This window comes from Pelodiscus sinensis, chromosome 1, assembly GCF_052426305.1.
Source record: "Pelodiscus sinensis isolate ZL-2025 chromosome 1, ASM5242630v1, whole genome shotgun sequence".
Classification (NCBI taxonomy): Eukaryota; Metazoa; Chordata; order Testudines; family Trionychidae; genus Pelodiscus; species Pelodiscus sinensis.
Genome location: NC_143052.1, coordinates 147588346 through 147606830, shown reverse-complemented (window position 1 = coordinate 147606830; position 18485 = coordinate 147588346). Strand labels below are relative to the sequence as shown.

Genomic DNA, 18485 nt, shown 5'->3' with positions numbered 1-18485 from the left:
TGTTACGAGGGGAAAAATGGAATTGCTCATTGGGGTGAATCCATTCAGGGGCCTCTTCAGTGCATTGCTGAAGGACCATCCATAGGCACACATGAAATATGTAGCTGCGTAGGGCACCCAAAAATTTGGGGCACCAAATGTTAAGGTGCCCCTACACAGCAGTGTGTTCTTGTATGCCTGAGGTTATGCCACTGCTTGTTCCTGTCTGGCTCCTCCCCAGGGCTGCTCTCTCCTGTCCACGGCAGAGCCCTTCCCGCCCCCACAGGTTCCTTTCGGCAAGCAGTGGGGTGCTAGTGACAGCTTCCTGCTGCCAGACTGGCTGCATGTGTGGGGGCGAGGGAGTGGTGAAGGAAGCAGTAGTGGGGGGAGGGTAAGGAGGGAAGCCCAAGGCCCCCAGCAGAAGCAGCATTGAGGGGAGGGAAGCTCTTGGCAGAAGCTGCATTGCGAGGGGGCTATCGCTTGCTTGGGCTCTGTAATTTGACCATGGCTGAATTTCTGAAGTAACTCTTCACCTATTAAACCATCTTGTTAGTCTGTAAAGTGCTACATAGGCCTGTTTTTTGTTGAAGTAACTCTATTCACACTGGTCACTGCTGTCTGCCTCCACACCTGTCCGCAGTGCTGGCATCTCTCCCAGTGGGAACTGCCATGCTACTGACACTCTTAAGAGCCAATGTGTTCTTAGGAAACAAGTGCTGTTTCCATGCAGAGGCCCTTCATCGTATGGAGGGAGCTCAAAAGAGTGCAGAGCAGCGCCGGGAGGGTGAGCCCCCACTACTTATCAAGAGAATAAAGCATTTCCCACGCTCTTCCCCAAGGGGATCAACTGGCTTCCAAAGACACAATGAACCCTGTGAGGTGAGCTGACTCGCCCAATGTAATGCCCTCAATGAAGAAACCCACTAGGGCTTCCCATCTGTAGCACTGTGGTCAGAGCTTGAAACTGACATGAGGAGAGACCCCAAAGGGCAAGAGGCAGATGATGATCAGACAAGGATACTTCCCTCCACACTAACAACACTTCTTTTCCCTTCAGCAGGAGTGGTTCTTTAAAGGCGCTCAAAGCACTTCTCTAATAGTTATGAATTAAGTCTCCTGACCCCTCTCTGGGGTAGGACAGGACAATAATTCCTATTTTGCAGACGCTGGGGACACTGAGGCACATAGAGAGTAAGTGACTTGCTTAAGATCTTACAGTGACTGAGGCGACACTGGGAATGGAAGTCCTGGGCCCAGAAACCCAGTGCCTTGCAAAAACCCCAAACCAAAACTTCCTCTATAACTGCTTAATAGCTCCAGCCCTTTGCGGGTTACACCTACCCTCACAGATCATGGCAGTGCACACCCAGTTCCCACAGGCACAGACACAGCGGTTACACTCCACTTGGGTCTCAGCTCCATCCTCATAGGTTTCATCTTCAAGGGCACATTCTAGAAGGAGCAAGAACAAGGGGAATTGGCTTTGATGTACAGGGCAGAAACAGGCAATTGGATTTGGACAATTCTTTGGTTTCCTCAAGTCTTCCCAAAGCACTTTTGAGTGAGACAGTGCAGTGACTGCTGGGGCCACCAGAGCATCTATTTATCATGCCTGCCCAGCCTGGGACCTGAAGCCTGTTGATGGGGATCATGGACAGCATCTTCAAGGAGTGCTTATGGGATGCAGGACTTCCCACTGAAAGGAGCAGCAGGGAGTTCAGTTTACTGTTTCACCAGCAGTATGACCATGGAGTGCACGGAGACTAAGCCCTGGAGCAGGACCTGAACCAAGTCCTTCCTGGCCTATGGATGAGCATACTCCTTAGTGAGACAATTAGATCAGCTGCTCTAGATGATGTTTAACCCTTAGAATGCTGAGCCATTTCCAGGTAAACTTCAAATCTAAATTGGGTTCCGGAGCCTGGTGAACTATTGGAAGCTGATCAGGGAGGAGATCTGGTAACTGAAAGCCAGATCAGGACAAGACTTTTTACTGGACTGAGACCTGTCAAGTGCTCCACCTCCTAAATTGTGCAGACACACACTCCTTCTCATACGATCCACGGTTGAATCCTCCTCTTGATCACGCAAACATACATTCTCCACTGACCCACTCTTCTGAAATCTACATCCCATACACCCTAATATCAGGGAAGCTGCAAGGTAGGACTGAGGGACACTGGCAGGGCTGTGTGGGGAGCCCAGGGTTGGAATAGCAGAGGGCTGCAGGGCAGGAGTGATGTGTATGGGACGAGCCATAGAATGCCTGTTTCTTGTGTCTGGCTTTATGCCCTTCTATTCTCTTCCCTGCTTTCGGGAGCTCCCATCTGTCCCCCAGTACAGACATGAAGATCATACTTCTCTCTGGTGGATTGAAGGATGGGTTGAGGCACTTGAGGAACTCATTGAAGCTGAGTTTCCAGTCAGCATTCTCATCAGACAGCTCAATGAGGGCATCCACACAGAGTCCCCTGAAAGGAAGCAGATACAATAAGCATGGGGCTCAGGGTGCAGCCACTGCTATGGCTCCTGTTCTTCCTGGTGCAGGGAGCTGGACAAGTAAGTGCAAGGACTGGAGCCAGGGCAGCAAAGCGATGGTTGTAACAAAGGAGATGTGGGCTCTGATTGCTGCTTTGTCAGGAAATGGGGATTATTCTGAAGAAGGTAGCAGCAAAGGCAAATCTCCAGCACAGCCTTATCAATGCTATTTTGTTGTTAGTTTCAACACAGAATGGAGACATGACTATGAACTTTCACCCCCTATCGGTACCACCACAATAGAAATGGGCCTGGAATAGATATTTCATTTTTCTGGCAAGTTTGAAAAAAATAAAAGAAAAAAAAATTTTTTTTGAGTCAGACTGAAAGCACATTTTCCCCTCACTTTTTGGGGAACTGAAAAGTTGAAATTTTTTAAAGTCAGGTTGATGCTTAATCCTGACACGATTTTGATTTTATTTCAGGCATTTTGGCAAAGCAAAGAGGATTAGATTTGCAAGACACTGGGGTTGGTCTGAATTCTCTTGCCTATTTGAGTATCAATTCTCAGTGGTGGTTAGACTAAGGCAACTAGTTTTTCTTTCCTGTCTACCGCCCCTCCCTGCCCCAGGTTACCTGAGTAGCTTGTTGGTCTCCTGGTCCACATAGGTAGTGATGTTGATGGCAGTTTCATTCTGTTCCACAAACTTCAGGAACTCATTGGAGTCCAGGCGAGAATCCCCTCCATCAAAGCTCTATAGGGGTGAGAAGATGGATACAAGAAAGCTGAGGATGTATCTAATTCTCATTCCTTTCCCTTTTCCACAAATACCTGACAACGGAGCTGGGTGAATGACTGATTCTTTGGCTCAGCGGCAATTCTGATCAATTGGAAAAATGAAGTCGGATAGGAGTTGAACAGAATCTGAAATTGGTTTGGAACTTGCAGTGAACTGAAAAACCCTTCTGGGTCTGCTCTAGAGCAGAGTCACACCTGGGTCTCCTGCATCCCAGGTGAGTGCCCTTTTCACTGGGCTAAAGGTCATGGAGGACAGGGGGAAGGAAAGGAGGAAGTACTGGCAGCACCATTTATTCTTTTTTTCCTCCTCTGGCTATTTTATGAATGTCTGAAACTATTTATGTCAAATTTCTGAACAGTTTCGGGTCACCCCAAACTGCTGTCTCCATGAAATAAACTAGATGTACAAAAGCCTTCATCCAGTTCTATTTGCTAATACTTAGCACTATGTAGTACTCTGCGGCTTCAAACCTCAACTCTTTTGTGAGGCGCAGGTGTCATTCTCCTTATTCTGCAAAAAGAAAACTGAGGCTTATAGATGGGAAGTAACTTCTCTGTGCCACCCAGAGTTGGTATTAGAGCTGGGATGACAAGACAGCAGTAAGTCCTGATTTCTACTCCTCTGCACTGGCCAGTAAACTGCCTGATTCTCATTCACCTCTGGCTGTTTGCTTTATGAACACAGCAAAATCACATACTTTCCTCCCTTTCTTCCAGGTGGCCCTTAACTTGCATACATTTTCTGGCATGAAATGGACCAGTTATGTTCTAGGGGTGTTGTGGTGGTGCAAACTTACAGATAGATGTAAAACCAGAGTCTTGACTCATGTGCTAAAGGCAAAGAATCAGAGGGAGAGTCACTTTCTGTGAACACTGAACAAGAGACTTCATTAGAATAAGGTAACTCCAGAACAGAGCATTATCCCTGAAGCTGCTCTGTGTCTCTCTGCTTCACTGCAAAGCTTCTATCTAGAACCATCCTCAGCCTCCACCCACATCCCTGTCTTTCTGCTACAGATTCAAAGCAAAAGAACAGATATTTTCATACTAGCTACGCTTGGTCATGAAAGATCCATGTCACTTAGGAATGGAGTGTTCAGCCAGTGTCCTACCTAAATTCCAAGGAGAGTAATTACATTCCACCTTTATAAATTCCTTCTGCAGTTTCACATAGATGCAGGATTCCTTTTCATTTCCTATGCAAAATTAGTGTGTAGTGTGCCAGTGCTGTGTCCCATCCCAGTTCAGACAATTGCAGTGCAAAGGTGGGAGAAAAGAACCCGGTTTACTGAATGATGTAGAAATTTTGCTGTGTGCCTGGGTCAAGACTCTTCCACTCCTTGGTTATGTCTACACTTGTGGCTTCTTGTGTAAGTAATATGCAAATGAGGCTAAGAGTGGAATATCGCCGAGCCTAGTTGGCATACCTAATGAGCCACCATTTTTTTCAGAAGAGGCTCTTGTGCAAGAAGGAGCGTCTACACTGCCCCTTCTTGCGCAACGCCATTACACCTATTACTTTTCAGGAAGAACGGCGCTGCGCAAGAGGGTTTTTCTTGCGCAAGAGGGGGCAGTGTAGACGCTCCTTCTTGCGCAAGAGCCTCTTCTGAAAAAAAATGGTGGCTCATTAGGTATGTAAATGAGGCTCGGCGATATTCCACGCTTACCCTCATTTGCATATTACTTGTGCAAGAAGCTGCAAGTGTAGACATAGCCCTTGTGTCTTAGTTCCCTCTGGTGTCCTGAGGCTCTATTCATTAGCCTGTCGGCTGCTTTGAAATCCCAGACAAAAAGTGGCAGGGCAGGGAAAACTATTATCCTCACTGCAGCCAGTGTGTAACCATCCTGCATGTGTCTCTAGCTCCATGGCTTCTGAACACCAAATCTCCCCCAGGGTGTGTCTAGACTACACCTCTCTGCCGACAGAGAGATGTGCCTAATCTACATCGAAATTGCGAACAAAGCGGGGATTTAAATATCCCGTACTTCATTAGCATAAAAATGGCTGCTGCTTTTTTTCGGCACGGAGCTTTGCCGGAGAAAAGCGGCAGTCTAGAGGCTGATCTTTCGAAAAATAAAGCCTTTTTCGAAAGATCCCTTATCCCTCGTGAAATGAGGTTTACAGGATCTTTTGAAAAAGGCTTTATTTTTTTGAAAGATCAGCTTTTAGATTGCCGCTTTTCTCCAACAAAGCTCCGTGCTGAAAAAAAGCAGCGGCCATTTTTATACTAATGAAGTACAGGATATTTAAATCCCTGCTGCGTTAGCAATTTCGATGTGCCTAATCTACATCTCTCTGTCGGCAGAGAGGTGTAGTCTAGACACACCCCCAGTGTTGTTTACAAGGAGGGCCACAGTTTTCACAGAATCAAGTTCAGTGAACTCTGTTTTGTCCAGCACTGCATGTACCCCCTTCCCTGCCCACCCAAGGTCCCTGTATGGGATCAAGACACCTAATAGCATTTGACACAAATCCCCATGCAGGTTTAGGCCTTGGTGGCTCATGTCCCATACCTGAGTGACACTAATGAATCTCACACGTAAGGATTTCATTAGGAAATGGCTTAGGGCCTTAACTGTTCACCACTATTCAAAGTCCCCTCTCATATTCCCCATTACTGAACTAAACAAAAATGGCTTGCAGTATCCACAGTGGAGGAAGAGCTGGTGCTGCAGGTCATGACTGAGTTGGAATAGCCAAAGTGTTTGGGGAACCCAATACTAGGATAGCATGGGTTGGGAAGGAGGAACAATTTCAGGGCAGGACTGAGGAGCACTGGCAGAGCTGTGTGGGGAGCCCAGGGCTGGAATAGCAGGGGGCTGAAGGAAAGGAGTGAGGGGCACTGGCAGGGCTGTGTGGGGAGCCCAGGGCTGGAATAGCAGGGGGAAGCAGGACAGGAGTGAGGAGCACTGGCAGGGCTGTGTGGGGAGCCCAGGGCTGGAATAGCAGAGGGCTGAAGGGAAGGAGTGAGGGGCACTGGCAGGGCTGTGGGGAGCCCAGGGCTGGAATAGCAGGGGGAAGCAGGACAGGAGTGAGGAGCACTGGCAGGGCTGTGTGGGGAGCCCAGGACTGGAATAGAAGGGTGAGATCGGGGGAGGAGGATGCAGGGCAGGCGTGAGAGGCATTGGCCAATGCTGAGTGAGGTTCCCATGGCTACAGCTGAATTCCTACAGGTCCAGGTTGAGAAGCATTTGTCAGGCAATGTAGGAATATCTGCACAATCTCTGCCACCATTAATTGTGCCTGGTTCATATCAGCCCTGATAGTCCCTAGTTCTCCCACAGACTGAACTTCATCCCAAAATATTGTCAAGTCCTTGGGGAATGGTTATTACCTGATGGAGGCCATTGAATGCCCAGGATAAATTGGGAGAAAAGAGGCAGGGAAAAGCTTTTGTTTTCGGGCTGAGAAAGGCTGTGGCTTTGTCACTGGCGTATTCCCCAGCCTGAGGCTGGAATCAGCGGACAAAGGAAAGGGGAAACAGTGAGATACTCAATCAACCGAGCAGGAGCTGTTTGTCTCTGAGAGGCAGACACTGGTTTTCATTAGGCTCATAGCAGGGGGTGCTCCTCACAGTGCTGACATCAGCACAGTGAGCACATGGCTGGCTCTGGAAAATACATCACAGCCTGTGGCACACAGCAGCCCTTTGAGGAGGGAGCTGGAGACAAGTAGGTTTGTGGCAGGGGAAGGGATTGTGTAGCTCTACTCTGCAGGCCACCTGATCATTTGGGGTGACTGCAGGTGCCCAGGGGTGCACCTGAGGCAGTGAATCACTAGAGGTCTCCCAGAAAAGGCACCACTGTTAATGGCTATAAAGGTGGAGAGTTTGTTTGTGTGTGGGGCGGGGGAGGGACGAGGGGAGGCTGGCTTCCTGGGTCCCAGCAGGGGGTCCCATTGCCATGGCAAATTTCAGAGCTAACTCCTGTCAGGCACCATTAATCTCTCACTGTCAACACCTTCTTATTTAAACCTCCTGGTCCCCAACTCCCCCCAGGCTCTGGGCTGGGAACTAGGAAGTCTTCAACAGGAGCGCAGCATGATGGGGAGGGGGAGAGGTGCTGAGTGTGGTAGAAGCAGGGAATGTGTGATCTGCCAGTTACACAAGGGATGGGACCGGGGGAAGGGGAGTTCACGGACTCCAAGGAAAGCACTGAATGAAAAGACTGGGAAGCGTAAGAGGTTATTTTCTCTCTACCGGACTGGGGACTTGAGCCAACACTATTGCAGCATTTAGGGGCTTTATCCTTTGAGATTGGGCTCCCAAGAAACCCCCTGCATGCCTCCCATCCCAATCTGAATTGGGGCAAAAGGCTAGGGCCACCCCCAACCTCTCAAGCCTCTTCCTTGTGTGTCCTTCCCTGTGCCTTCCTTCTGCCTGCCCCTCCCTGCTGAGTGTCTTGTCTCTGAAGGCTCAGCACTTACATCCTTTTCTCTTCCCCCCCCCCACTTTCCCTCTGCAGGTCCCACCCCCACCTGGCCCAAGAGACGTGTTCCCTTCCCTTCTCCCCTGCCCTCCCCTCAGCCCCGCTCCACAGACTCGCTAGGGCATGTCTGCCTGCTGGAGCCAGGAGCACTCCTCAGTCTGGAGGTGGCTCCAGCTTCTTGCTGCCTCTCAGCTGCTCTAGCTCCTGTGGGGCTGCGCCTAAGTTATGTAACACAATTTTGGGTGATTTTCCAAGACCTACCCACCCCTTGTAACACTGTGTCACACGGACACAAACACGCAACATTCAGGCCCCTCCCACACCCTATGTATTACATAGTTAGAGAGCAGCTCCTGTACCTCCATCGAGGGATAGGATGGGCAAGCGAGGGGCCATGGCCGGGGTGTGTGTGTGTGCGCGTGTGCGCGTGTGCGCGTGCGCTGCTGCAGACAGCCCCGGATGTGTACTTTGTCACTCCTTCCATTACATACAAACTGCCCCAGATGCTCTGCAAGGGCTTCACTTACTACAGCTTTGTATGACATGACACAGAAGAGCGAGAGCAGCAACTATGTAATAGTGCAGGCCAGGAAAGGAGAGCTCATCTCTAGTCTCTACCTTGAAATACTTGTCCAGGACTTCGCTGTAGTTGCTGCCCTTTGAGAACCAGCCATCTGGGATGATCTCGGCCTCGAGCCACTGGATAATGCGGCGCCGGAGCTCGTCCCTGTCAGACTGGTAGCAGACAACTGCCCAGGAAGCAGGGAAAGAGAGGGTGAGTGAGAGAGAGGGTGAGTGAAGAAGAAATACAACTCGGGCACCATAAAGAAACAGCTGAAAACCTAACATCAAGTTACAAGTGACACAAGTTTCTCTTTGTCACCAAAGGGGTATGAATGGTGCTGAGCGAGGAGCAATGTTTGGGATAAGGGTGTCACCCAGTGGAAAGGCAGTAGAATGGTAACAACTTAATCTTTTCAGTCCCCTTTGCTATGGTGACTTCCTCTTGTTCACGATGTGTGTGGAAGATGACAAAGATGGGTCTGAAATGGTCTCCTCTCTGGTCACATGCAATGTTATCACCCAATGGGCTGAAAGAACACCCCATTGGAGGAAGGAAGGTGGCTGACCATCCTGTCCTGTTTTCCCCAATCTCTGTGTCTGGAAAGAGCAGGGCTATGTCTACACTCGCAGCTTCTTGCGCACGTATGGCGTTCTTGCGCAAGAATCTGCAGTCTCCACACTGCCCGCCCACTCTTGCGCAAGGAAATGTACAGTACGGCATGGTAAGAGAGGGCTCCTTGCGCAAGAGCTACGCTCTTTTTTAACAGGTGTAAGCCCTCTTGCGCAGGAGCTCTTGCGCAAGTGGGCAGTGTGGACGCTCAGCAGGGATTTCTTGCGCAAGAAAGCCCTATGGCTAAAATGGCCACCAGAGCTTTCTTGCACAAGAGAGCATCCACACTGCCATGGGCGCTCTTGCACAAAAGCACAGCTCGCACATGGCAGTGTGGACGTTTTCTTGCGCAAGATTTCTTGCACAAGAACCCTTGCGCAAGATGTTCTTGCGCAAGAAGCTGCGAGTGTAGACATAGCCCAAATGTATTTAGCACTGGTGAAAGGCAGCAGCTTGGCAGCCCTGGAGAAAATAAAGGTCTCCATCTACAATACAGGGGTCTGAGCTGGACAAACTTCCTCTACTACATGCTCTGTCAGCGACCCTCAACACTGAGCCCGAGAGGCCAATCTCTTGAGGAAGGAGAGGGGAATCAGTCTCTAGGGTCTAACCAGTCTCTGGCCTCTTCACTATGTCCGTCACAGCTACACCACTATTGCACAAAAAGGAAGAGCGCTAGTGCTCACCAAGGTCCAAAATGGGCTTGTTTTCTAAGCCACGACTCTCTCCTGGTGGCTGTGAAAATTAGGGATATTAGAGTATAACTGAATAGTCGTGTTACCCCATCAAATTTTAATAGTTACATGACTATTTGATAGTCGCCAGGACTGGGGTTGGTAGCCAGTGTGCTCTCAGTCCCACTTCCGGGGACCCACTGCCACCCTGCATCAGAGGCAGCAGCGCAGGGTGGCAGGCGGGAGTTGGTCCATGAGGGGGGACCAACTATGGACAGGGCTGCTACCGCGAAGCAGTCTCTGTCCATGGCGAGCCCAGTCCTGCTGGGGACACAGGCTGCTTCATGGCAGCCCCTCACCCTGCCCTTCTGCCTATGAAAGAAGTGGCAGCAGCAGCGCAGAAGGGGGGAGACAGGTGGCCCGTGACTACCACCCTGCTGCCTCTATAGGAGGCAGCAGTGGTGGGCGTGAGGAGAGGGCAGGCAGGTCCATGGAGCCGATGTGCATTGAGAGGCGGCTTGAAAGCCGGCTTCCCACATGTGTTGGCTCCTGCCCCCCTCACTCTCCATACTGCTGCCTATCAGGGCGGGGCGGGGCGGAGGGCGGATCCAATGATTGTGGGGAGCTGACTTAAAAGCCGGCTCCCCACAGGCACCAGCCTCCCCACCCCCGCTGCCTCTGATACAGAGACAATGGGTGGGGGTGCGTGCAGTCGACAGGATTATCAGATAAGCCCAGGCTTATCAGTTCATCGTGTAGTTATCTACAGGTAAACATCCCTAGTGAAAATTAAGGTCAGACCCCCAACTTGTGAGAGCTTTCCCATCGGCACCGCAGTCAATGGAGCTATGAGTGTTTACTGCAGCTGAGGATCTGGCCCTAAGAATCTAGTCCTTATGGTTGCATGGAGAGTTAGGTCGACATAAGGCAGCTCCCACAGATGTAACTCGCCCACAACACGACTTAATTCCACCTCTGACAGAAGCGTAGCGCTTAAGTTGATGTAGTTAGGTTAATGCAGTGTCAATATCAAAGCTAGGAATAGACACCAATGCTGCAGGTTCCCAGTCCTATGCTCAGGCCACTATATTGTACCTCTCAAGCTCTCTGTCCTTTAGCGAAGTACAGGCTCTGTAATGTGAAAGTCCGCTGGTAAGTTCTGTCCCCATCCTGAGAAATGGCATTTTTTTTTTGTTCATTCCACCTTAAAGCTGTGCAGTTCCCTGTTAAACTGCCCATTCTTCCACCATGCAAATACACTGGGAGGAATTCAGAGCTGTCAGGTGTGACAGGAGAGATGGTTTCTTACCTGGGCTTGCAGCTGAATTCTCAGACTTCTTCTCTGTTAGTGGAAACATGAAAAAAGGAGGTTACCGAGCAGGAATTTGAACTAGGATGTTCCAAATAGTATATCTGTGTAAACGTGTAATTGCTGAAATTTTTAGCAGTGATACATTTACATGCAGGGGGTAGTGGTGGAGCCAGTGCTTGTGGGGAGCTGGCTTTTAAGCTGGTTCCCCCCACAAGCGCCAGCTCCTGAATGGCCCTCCCTGTGCTGCCTCTGTGGGAGGCAGCGGAGGGGGAGGGTTGGCACAGACGGCTCTGTGGGAGCCGGCATGTGTGGAGAGTCAGCTTAAAAGCTGGCTGCCCGTACATACAGCCTCCCACCTGCCCCCACCATGCTGCTGCTTCTGTGGGAGGCAGCGGGGAAGGGGGGAGCCGTCACACGTGGAGCTTCTGTGGGAGCCGTCACATGTGGAAAGCCTCCTCCCCCTTGCTGCCTCTGATACAGAGGCAGCAAGGCAGTGTGTGTGTAACCATTAAGATTAACAGATATTACTTGTGTAAATGGCTATTCACTGACATCCCTAATTTGCACTGTTGCATTTAGGCCCTGACACTGTGCTGCTGAAGTTATATGAGACTCTCCCTCACAGGGAACAAATGGGGGTGAGCAGGGAGAGAGCCAGCTCTATGCACTTGCAGCCTCTGAAGAGCTCTGTTACCTCCCAGTGAGAAAGCACCTTTGGCGACGGCGGGGCTTATCTCAGCAGGAAGGATGTCAGGAAGCTCTGGACTGTGCTCGCTAACACATTCCCTCACACTCTTCTTTGGAGCTGCGCCTTTAACAGACCAGCATTATCAGAGAGAGGGAGTCCTTTGAAAGGCCAGGGCCCCTCTTGTCAGAACACCTGGGACAGGGACACACCATGTGGCACAGATGACCATGTGGGCAACTGGCCAGGCACCCAAGAGCCACGCCTGGCATGGCAAAATCCTAGAGTGAATCCTGGCTCCTGGAGTCAGTGACAGTTCTGTCTGAGCAAGGACCAGGCCAATTCTCCACATCATTTTGTGGACTTGGATCTTCCTCGCCAGGTGGATGGAAAGGGCATGTTGATTGTTTGAAAGGAGAGGCAGATGGGAGCCATGTTATGCCCCTTGATCCCATCTGTGATCTTGTCAGAGATCAGAAGGCACAAGGTTGCTTTCTTCTCCACAGCACCTCCTCTCAGGATGGTCTTGTTCGAGTGACAGTAGCTCCAAAGCCCCTAAGGCTGGCTTTACCTTTACAGTGGCCATCATAGTCCACCTGGATCTTGGAGCCAGTGAGACAGGCATCCCGGTGCAGCTCGCAGTGGTTCAGGTATGTCTTGCCATTGCTGCCGCACACGGGCCTCTTGTGAGGTTTGCATTGCTGGAAAAGAGCCAGAAAGATAAGAGCTTTGCCCAGGTCCCAGAATGGCTGGAGGGAGGCGGTGTGGAGCCCCAGCGTCAGCCCAGCTCATGGGCACTTTGCACAAGTAGAGACTGAGAGATACTAACCACCCAGAACCTGTCCGGTCTTGTGCAGTAGCCATGTGGTCCGTAAAATGGGGACCTCTTACGCACAAACTTCTGTTAACCCAGCCCCCAGCACTCCCACCACACAGGTGACTTAATGAAAGCAAATTTATTGAACACAGAAGTTAATCACTACAGGTTGAACCTCTGTGGTCCATGACTCTCTAGTCCAGCAACTTCCATGGTCTGGCAGAATCACAGATGTTGTGAGACTAGAGAGTCCCAGCAGCAGGAGTTACTAGCAGCTCGGAATGGAGCCAGCCAGCCAGCAAGGCCAGTGGGCAGCAGAGCCTGCAGGGGGAAAGGGGGCAGAGCTTGTGGGGCAGCAAAGCCCACAGGGCTGCTGGGAGCTCTGGTGGGGCTGCCGTGAGGCCAGAGAGGCTGCTGAAGTTTGCAAGGCTGGGGAGAGGAACCCAGCAGGGACGTTGCTGCCCCACCATCCAGACCTCCCCTGGTCCGGCAAACTCCCTTGTCCGGGACCTCTCAGGTCCCAAGAGTGCCAAACCAGAGAGGTCCAACCTATACTATCTATGCTATATTTATCTTTGCTTCTGAGTACGTGTGAGTTTGCATATTGTGTGTGCATTCAAACCTGTGTCTCTGAATGAGAGAGTGTGTGTGAAGTCTTTCTTTGAGTGGATCTGTCTGCATAGGCTGCAGATACCATTTCAAGGTTTCTGCTGCAGAACTGCAGGCAAGCTCGCAGTTAGGAACATGGGGCTCTGTCTGGAAGTGACACAGCAGATTATCCACAGAGAAGGAATACGGCATCTCCACTGTCTGGGTTGGGGGTTTCTTTGGGTTTTTCTCTTAGCCTGGGTAAAAGTAACCGAACTTTGCTTATAGCTCTTTTCACGTGAGGGTGGGGGCAGGAGAGGTTCTTTAAAAACCAGTGTTCCGTAAGAATGAACGGCTTTTGTAATGGGAAGAAGACAGTAAAGTGGGCAGAGTCTGTCTCTCTCAAACTGGGCCTTCTCATCTCAGCATCCTGGTTGAGATTTTATCATCCCCAAAAAAGAGTTTCATGCTGGTTTCTGTAATGCATACAGACTGGCTTCGCTGACAGCAGGCTTGCTGAGAGCAAGTGCACCTCACCCCAGCAGTCTAGTGTGTGCTGACACCCTGCCATTCCTTTTCCACAGGAGGAGAACTCCTGTAGCTCCTCCGAGCTGTTTGACATTCTGGGCTATAGAGTAAGTGGTGAGGGTATAGGCACCGTAGCCACCCTGGCACTACCTGGCATGGGTCAGTGTGTGTGCTGCAGTGCCCTTCCTCGGCACCAGAGGAGAGCACCACATTGTGGCAGGCCGCTTGGTGTTCATAGGGGGAGAAAAAGGAGCCAATTCTGGGTGTCTGGGAGGACAGTGTCAGAGTGGGTGGCAGGGGCACAGAATGTGTGTGACTATGGAGGGGAAATTGGCAGGGAGAGCTGGGGAACAAAAGGGCTATAGATTGAAGGGCCCCTGCTGTCCTGGTGTTGCTCAAGAGCAATCCCCATTGAAGGTCTACTGGCTATTGCTTGCACTCTAGGGTGTTTTATATGGATCCCTTTGACCTCAAGAAGTCTCCACTCCCCATCTCCTGTCTACCCCAGGGCACCTAGAAGCTGCTCCATGCCCTACCTCGATGCAGAGGCAGGTGGGCTCCCCCTTCTCTGTCACGGCGCACTCCCGCCCGGCTCCACAGAAAACGTTGGCACAGATTTTGGATTTGCTTTTTGGCTCTTCCTGTAGGATACAAAGAGAGAGACAGACCGTGTTACTAAAAACAGGCCCCCCTTCGGCTCCCAGCAGGTCACAGCTTTTTGTAAAATTCATGTGCATTTTTGACTGAACCAAATAGCTCCAACTGACGTTTCATAGATGGACACATCAGAAGAAAATGACCAGTTTATCTGTGCAACTCAGCCAGCCAGCAACCGAGAGCTTGGAAGAGCCTGACACCACTCCAGAGGGAGCAAATTCCAAGGAGGGAGGATCTGCTCAGAGTGATGCAAAGGGAGAGAACGAGGAATGGGGTGAATCTGCGCAGAAGATCTACTCTAATTGCCAGGAATAGACTCCTGGCTGTGAGATTTATTAAGTTATGAAATCATCTCCCAAGGGAAGGGATGGGAGCTTTAAAAGTAAGTTGTACAGAGCCCCGAAGAGACTACATGGTAGAATTCAACCCTGAATAGAAACACAGAAATCACCATGGATAAGACCAATGGTCTACTCACTTAATTTCTCTGTGCATCAGTTCCTGATTTGTAAAACTGGATCATAGATAATAAGGCCAGAAAGGACCACTGTGATCACCTAGCCTGATCTCTTGTTGAATACAGGCCATAGAACTTCCCCAAAATAATTCCTAGAGCAGATCTTTTAGAAAAAAAACACAAACATTCAATCTTGATTTAAAAATAGTCAATAACGGAGCACTGTGAGTCTGCCACTGCGAGACAGAGGGGTGAAGTAGGAAGAAGCCAAGGGAAACAGAAACAGACACCTCAGTTGCTAGTCACAGGGTCCCTGGACTATGGTAGATAGACCTGAGTTCCCCAACCTACCACTGGGAAAGTGGCACTGGACCTAGACTTAGATTGGAAGACTGCCTGAAATAGCTTGGCCAGTGGGAGTTTGATACCCTAGAAGGGGACTACAATATAGTGAGCTGAGCCATGGAGAGGGAGCACACTGAATCACAGAGAGAGAGAGAGAGAGAGAAGGAGGCCATAATGTGAGCAACTGGCAGCAGAGATGCCAGATGGAGTGACAGCTAATTCCCAGACCTAGCCACAACAAGGCACATTCCCTGTGAATTGACCCCTTCACTATGGTCTTGTTGGCCATACAAGTACATTGTGTAAGTCAATAGGAGACTCCTACTTTATTACATTAGTTATTTTAAATCTCCAAATGACATCCTCTTCTATTATTCTCATTATTAAACTATATAGTTTTACTCGTTAGCCCTTTATCTGAAAATCTTTCCGTGCCTCTAATTGCTTTTGATGCCTTTGTTTTGTGTCTGGATAGGAGGTGACCACAAACCAACACAATATTCCAGATGAGACTCATGTGTATATAGTGGCATTCTAATATTTTCAGGTTTCTATCCCATTGTTTATATACCCTAGCATTTTGTTTGTTATGTTGAGTTTTAAAACCACTTGCTGCACAAATAGCTGCTGTTCTTATTGAGCTGCCCATAAGGACACCCAGGTAATTATTTTTTAATTACTTTACACTTGTCTGTAATGTGTTCCACGTACCATCCTGTTGCCCATTTACCTAGCGTGGTCAGGTCCCTCTGAGGAGCTTCACAATTCTCTCCACACTTAACTAACCTGAATACTTTTTGTATAATCTGCAAATTTTGCCATCTCCTTGATCACCATTTTTGTAAGGCTATGAATATCAAACACTGCCTTTGTACAGAAATGTGGGGCATTCCACTGTTAACCCTATTCCACAAAAGGATACCTGACCATTTATTCCTCCTCCTTTTTTCTAATCACTGTCTTAACTAGTTTCTAATCTATGAGAGTACTTCACCTCTCACTCAAACTAAGTTTCCTTAATAGGCTCTTGAGAGAGGGATGAACTAGATGATCTAATAGGACTTTTCCATTCCATCTGGGTGATAGAAACCTTATTACATTCCATTACAATGCATCTGCCTTTGGGTGGAACAACATGACCATTTAATGAATGCATAGCAGCTCTACAAAACAGTGTGGGAAAGGAAGTGAAGATCTTTTTTTCATTATTATTGAAAGTACAGGGAAATGTTTAGGGGAGTACAATGAAGCTCCCAAGCTGTAGTTTGGGTAGGGTAACTTCTTTTCTAAAATATGCTATAAGATCTTTTAGGTTTTTATATATACTGCCAAGCACTGGTCCACACTAAAGGAGCACACAAGACCAGAACAAAGAGAAATAAAGTTGTACGGCATTAAATTGAACAGATTTGCAATTCCAGTGGCTAGCAACAGGTGGCAGTATCCTCCTTCCTAGCCACTCCTCCCAGGCACTGCAGCATGTGTGTTCTGTATTGCCTCCTCTGAAGTTCAAACCAGTTTCCTGTTCTCATTAAGCAGAGATTCAGTAGCATTAGACCTGGAGATGCTGCTATAGGTGTCTGGAAGGGGCACAGCCATACTAACTGGAATTCTTAAATCTCCTCAAACCACCCCGCCGAGGGCTCACAACATCCCACCTCTCTGGAAGCAGCATCTTTCTTATATGTAACTCAAGAGTAGGGCTGCTGCTTGCCAGGCATGGGATAGGAATTTTGGCACGTTGACACACACCAGGAAATGATCTTTTAAGGCAGCTTGTCCAAGGCCAACCTGCCTCTCAAATGCAGTTGCCAGAATAGAAAATCCCGTTGCTCTGATTTTAATTTTAAATCAAAGTGAGATACATTGTGTGTTGTTTTCAATTAACCCATATTGTTCATAGCTGGAGACTGGACTCTATGACCCAGAAGGTCCTTTCCAATCATGTATCCCTACACCCTTGATTTGCGGCAGGTTGCCGAGTAGCACTTAAATACTGGCTGCACTGACCCAGGGGCCCTTCAGGCATGAGGCTGAAAATAAAACACAGAATGGTTTCTTTGTAGACATTATGGAATGATTGAAAAAAAAATCTGATTTGCCTTCCCTACTCACTACTCTAGTGTATTCTTCCTACATTCTGGGCTATCAGCAGCATGAATTCCTTAAGTGGAGTCTGGGGAAGGTAAATAATGGGTTAATGGTTATAGCTTAGACATGGGAATGACTTCTGGGTTCTATTCTGGCTCTGCAACAGGCTTCCTGGTAACATAAGGCAAGTACTTCCCCAGTGTCAAATTCTTGTACAGTAAAACTCCAATTGTCCGGCATCCAGTGGTCCAGCACTCCTGATAGTCCGGCACCAACTGGAACCCGGAAGTGCTCCGGCCAGCCGGACAATTGGACCTTCTCTGCCCCTGGCTTCCCCAAGTCCGCCGCTAGTCAGTTTCAGCAGTGGTGGACCTGGGGAAGCCCAGGGTAGAGCACCCCAGCTGTTCTGCCCCCAGCTTCCCCATGTCCACTGCTGCTGAAACTGACCAGCGGCTGACTTGGGGAAGCCGGGGGCAGAGCAGCTGGGGTGCTGCTGGGTTGGTCCCACAGCACTGCCCTCTCCCACGCTGCGCAGTTCCTCGCCGACCCCCCACCCCCACCCCAGACCCCTCATAGCCCCCCCCTTCTGGTACTCCGGCATATCTGATAATCCGGCACCCCCTGGGTCCTAAAGGTGCCGGATTATCGGAAGTTTACAGTATTTGTATCTTGAATCTGGTGGTGTCTGGTGTTTATCCTCAAGCCCCATCTCCTGGAGGCAGGTGAATAAGTAAGGATCTCAGCATTCATTCAGCAGTACAAAGTTAGCCCTCATGGCTGCAGAGGAAAACTTGAGAACATGACCAGTCAATGCACAAACATCAGAAGGCAAAGAAAAAGTATCCAGAATGTATTTTTAATGGTGATTTCTGAACCCTCAGGTTCAGTGATACTGCATCCTCTCTGTGCCTCAGTTTGCTCATTTGTCCCAGGGGTTTACAAGGGCTAATTTGTTAGTGCCTAGAAAGTGATTAGATAGAGAGAAAGCAAAGGACAGTGGGTTATTAACTGCTGCGTGGTGACGTTTATAAGGAAACCCATAAGAAGCCAGTTTTCTTTTTCAAACTCAGGTCAGACAGGCACTGCAGTCAGTGCAGCCAAAATGCATAATTATAGCTCAGCAGCAGGCAATAAGTTACCACATTTCCTCTGTCTAGAGGAAGCAGGGAGGAGCCCAGCATGGGGACTGAAATCCTTCTAAATTCTCATTTTCCACAGAGTATAGAACAGTCCCCCAGTGTTTCTGGGCAGATGGATCCAGAACTCTTGATGTCTCTCTGTTAGCACTGTGGTAGCCATAAGCTTCCTCGCTGTTGTCTCAGAGATCATGGGGAAGGCTGCTTGCTTCTCCCATCAGTATATATAGATGGGAAGGGACAAAACCCAAGGCAGCCAAGTTCTGGTCAGCTGCACACATTCCAGATTATCAACACAGGGCTGGGAAACATACCTACAAAGCTGGTTTCAAATGAG

The 18485-nt window shown here is 49.3% G+C and overlaps 1 protein-coding gene across 1 annotated transcript in view; it reads right to left on the bottom strand.

The window, feature by feature from the left end:
- FSTL1 (follistatin like 1) overlaps positions 1 to 18485 on the bottom strand; it is an 80287-nt gene that overhangs the window by 5326 nt on the left and 56476 nt on the right. Inside the window, exons 3-9 of the mRNA XM_075905319.2 lie at positions 13999 to 14103; positions 12101 to 12230; positions 10842 to 10874; positions 8303 to 8433; positions 3094 to 3212; positions 2338 to 2450; positions 1321 to 1431 (exon numbers count right to left, since the gene is read on the bottom strand). Coding sequence (XP_075761434.1) covers positions 1321 to 1431; positions 2338 to 2450; positions 3094 to 3212; positions 8303 to 8433; positions 10842 to 10874; positions 12101 to 12230; positions 13999 to 14103 — 742 coding nt within the window. The remainder of the gene's footprint in view (positions 1 to 1320; positions 1432 to 2337; positions 2451 to 3093; positions 3213 to 8302; positions 8434 to 10841; positions 10875 to 12100; positions 12231 to 13998; positions 14104 to 18485) is intronic.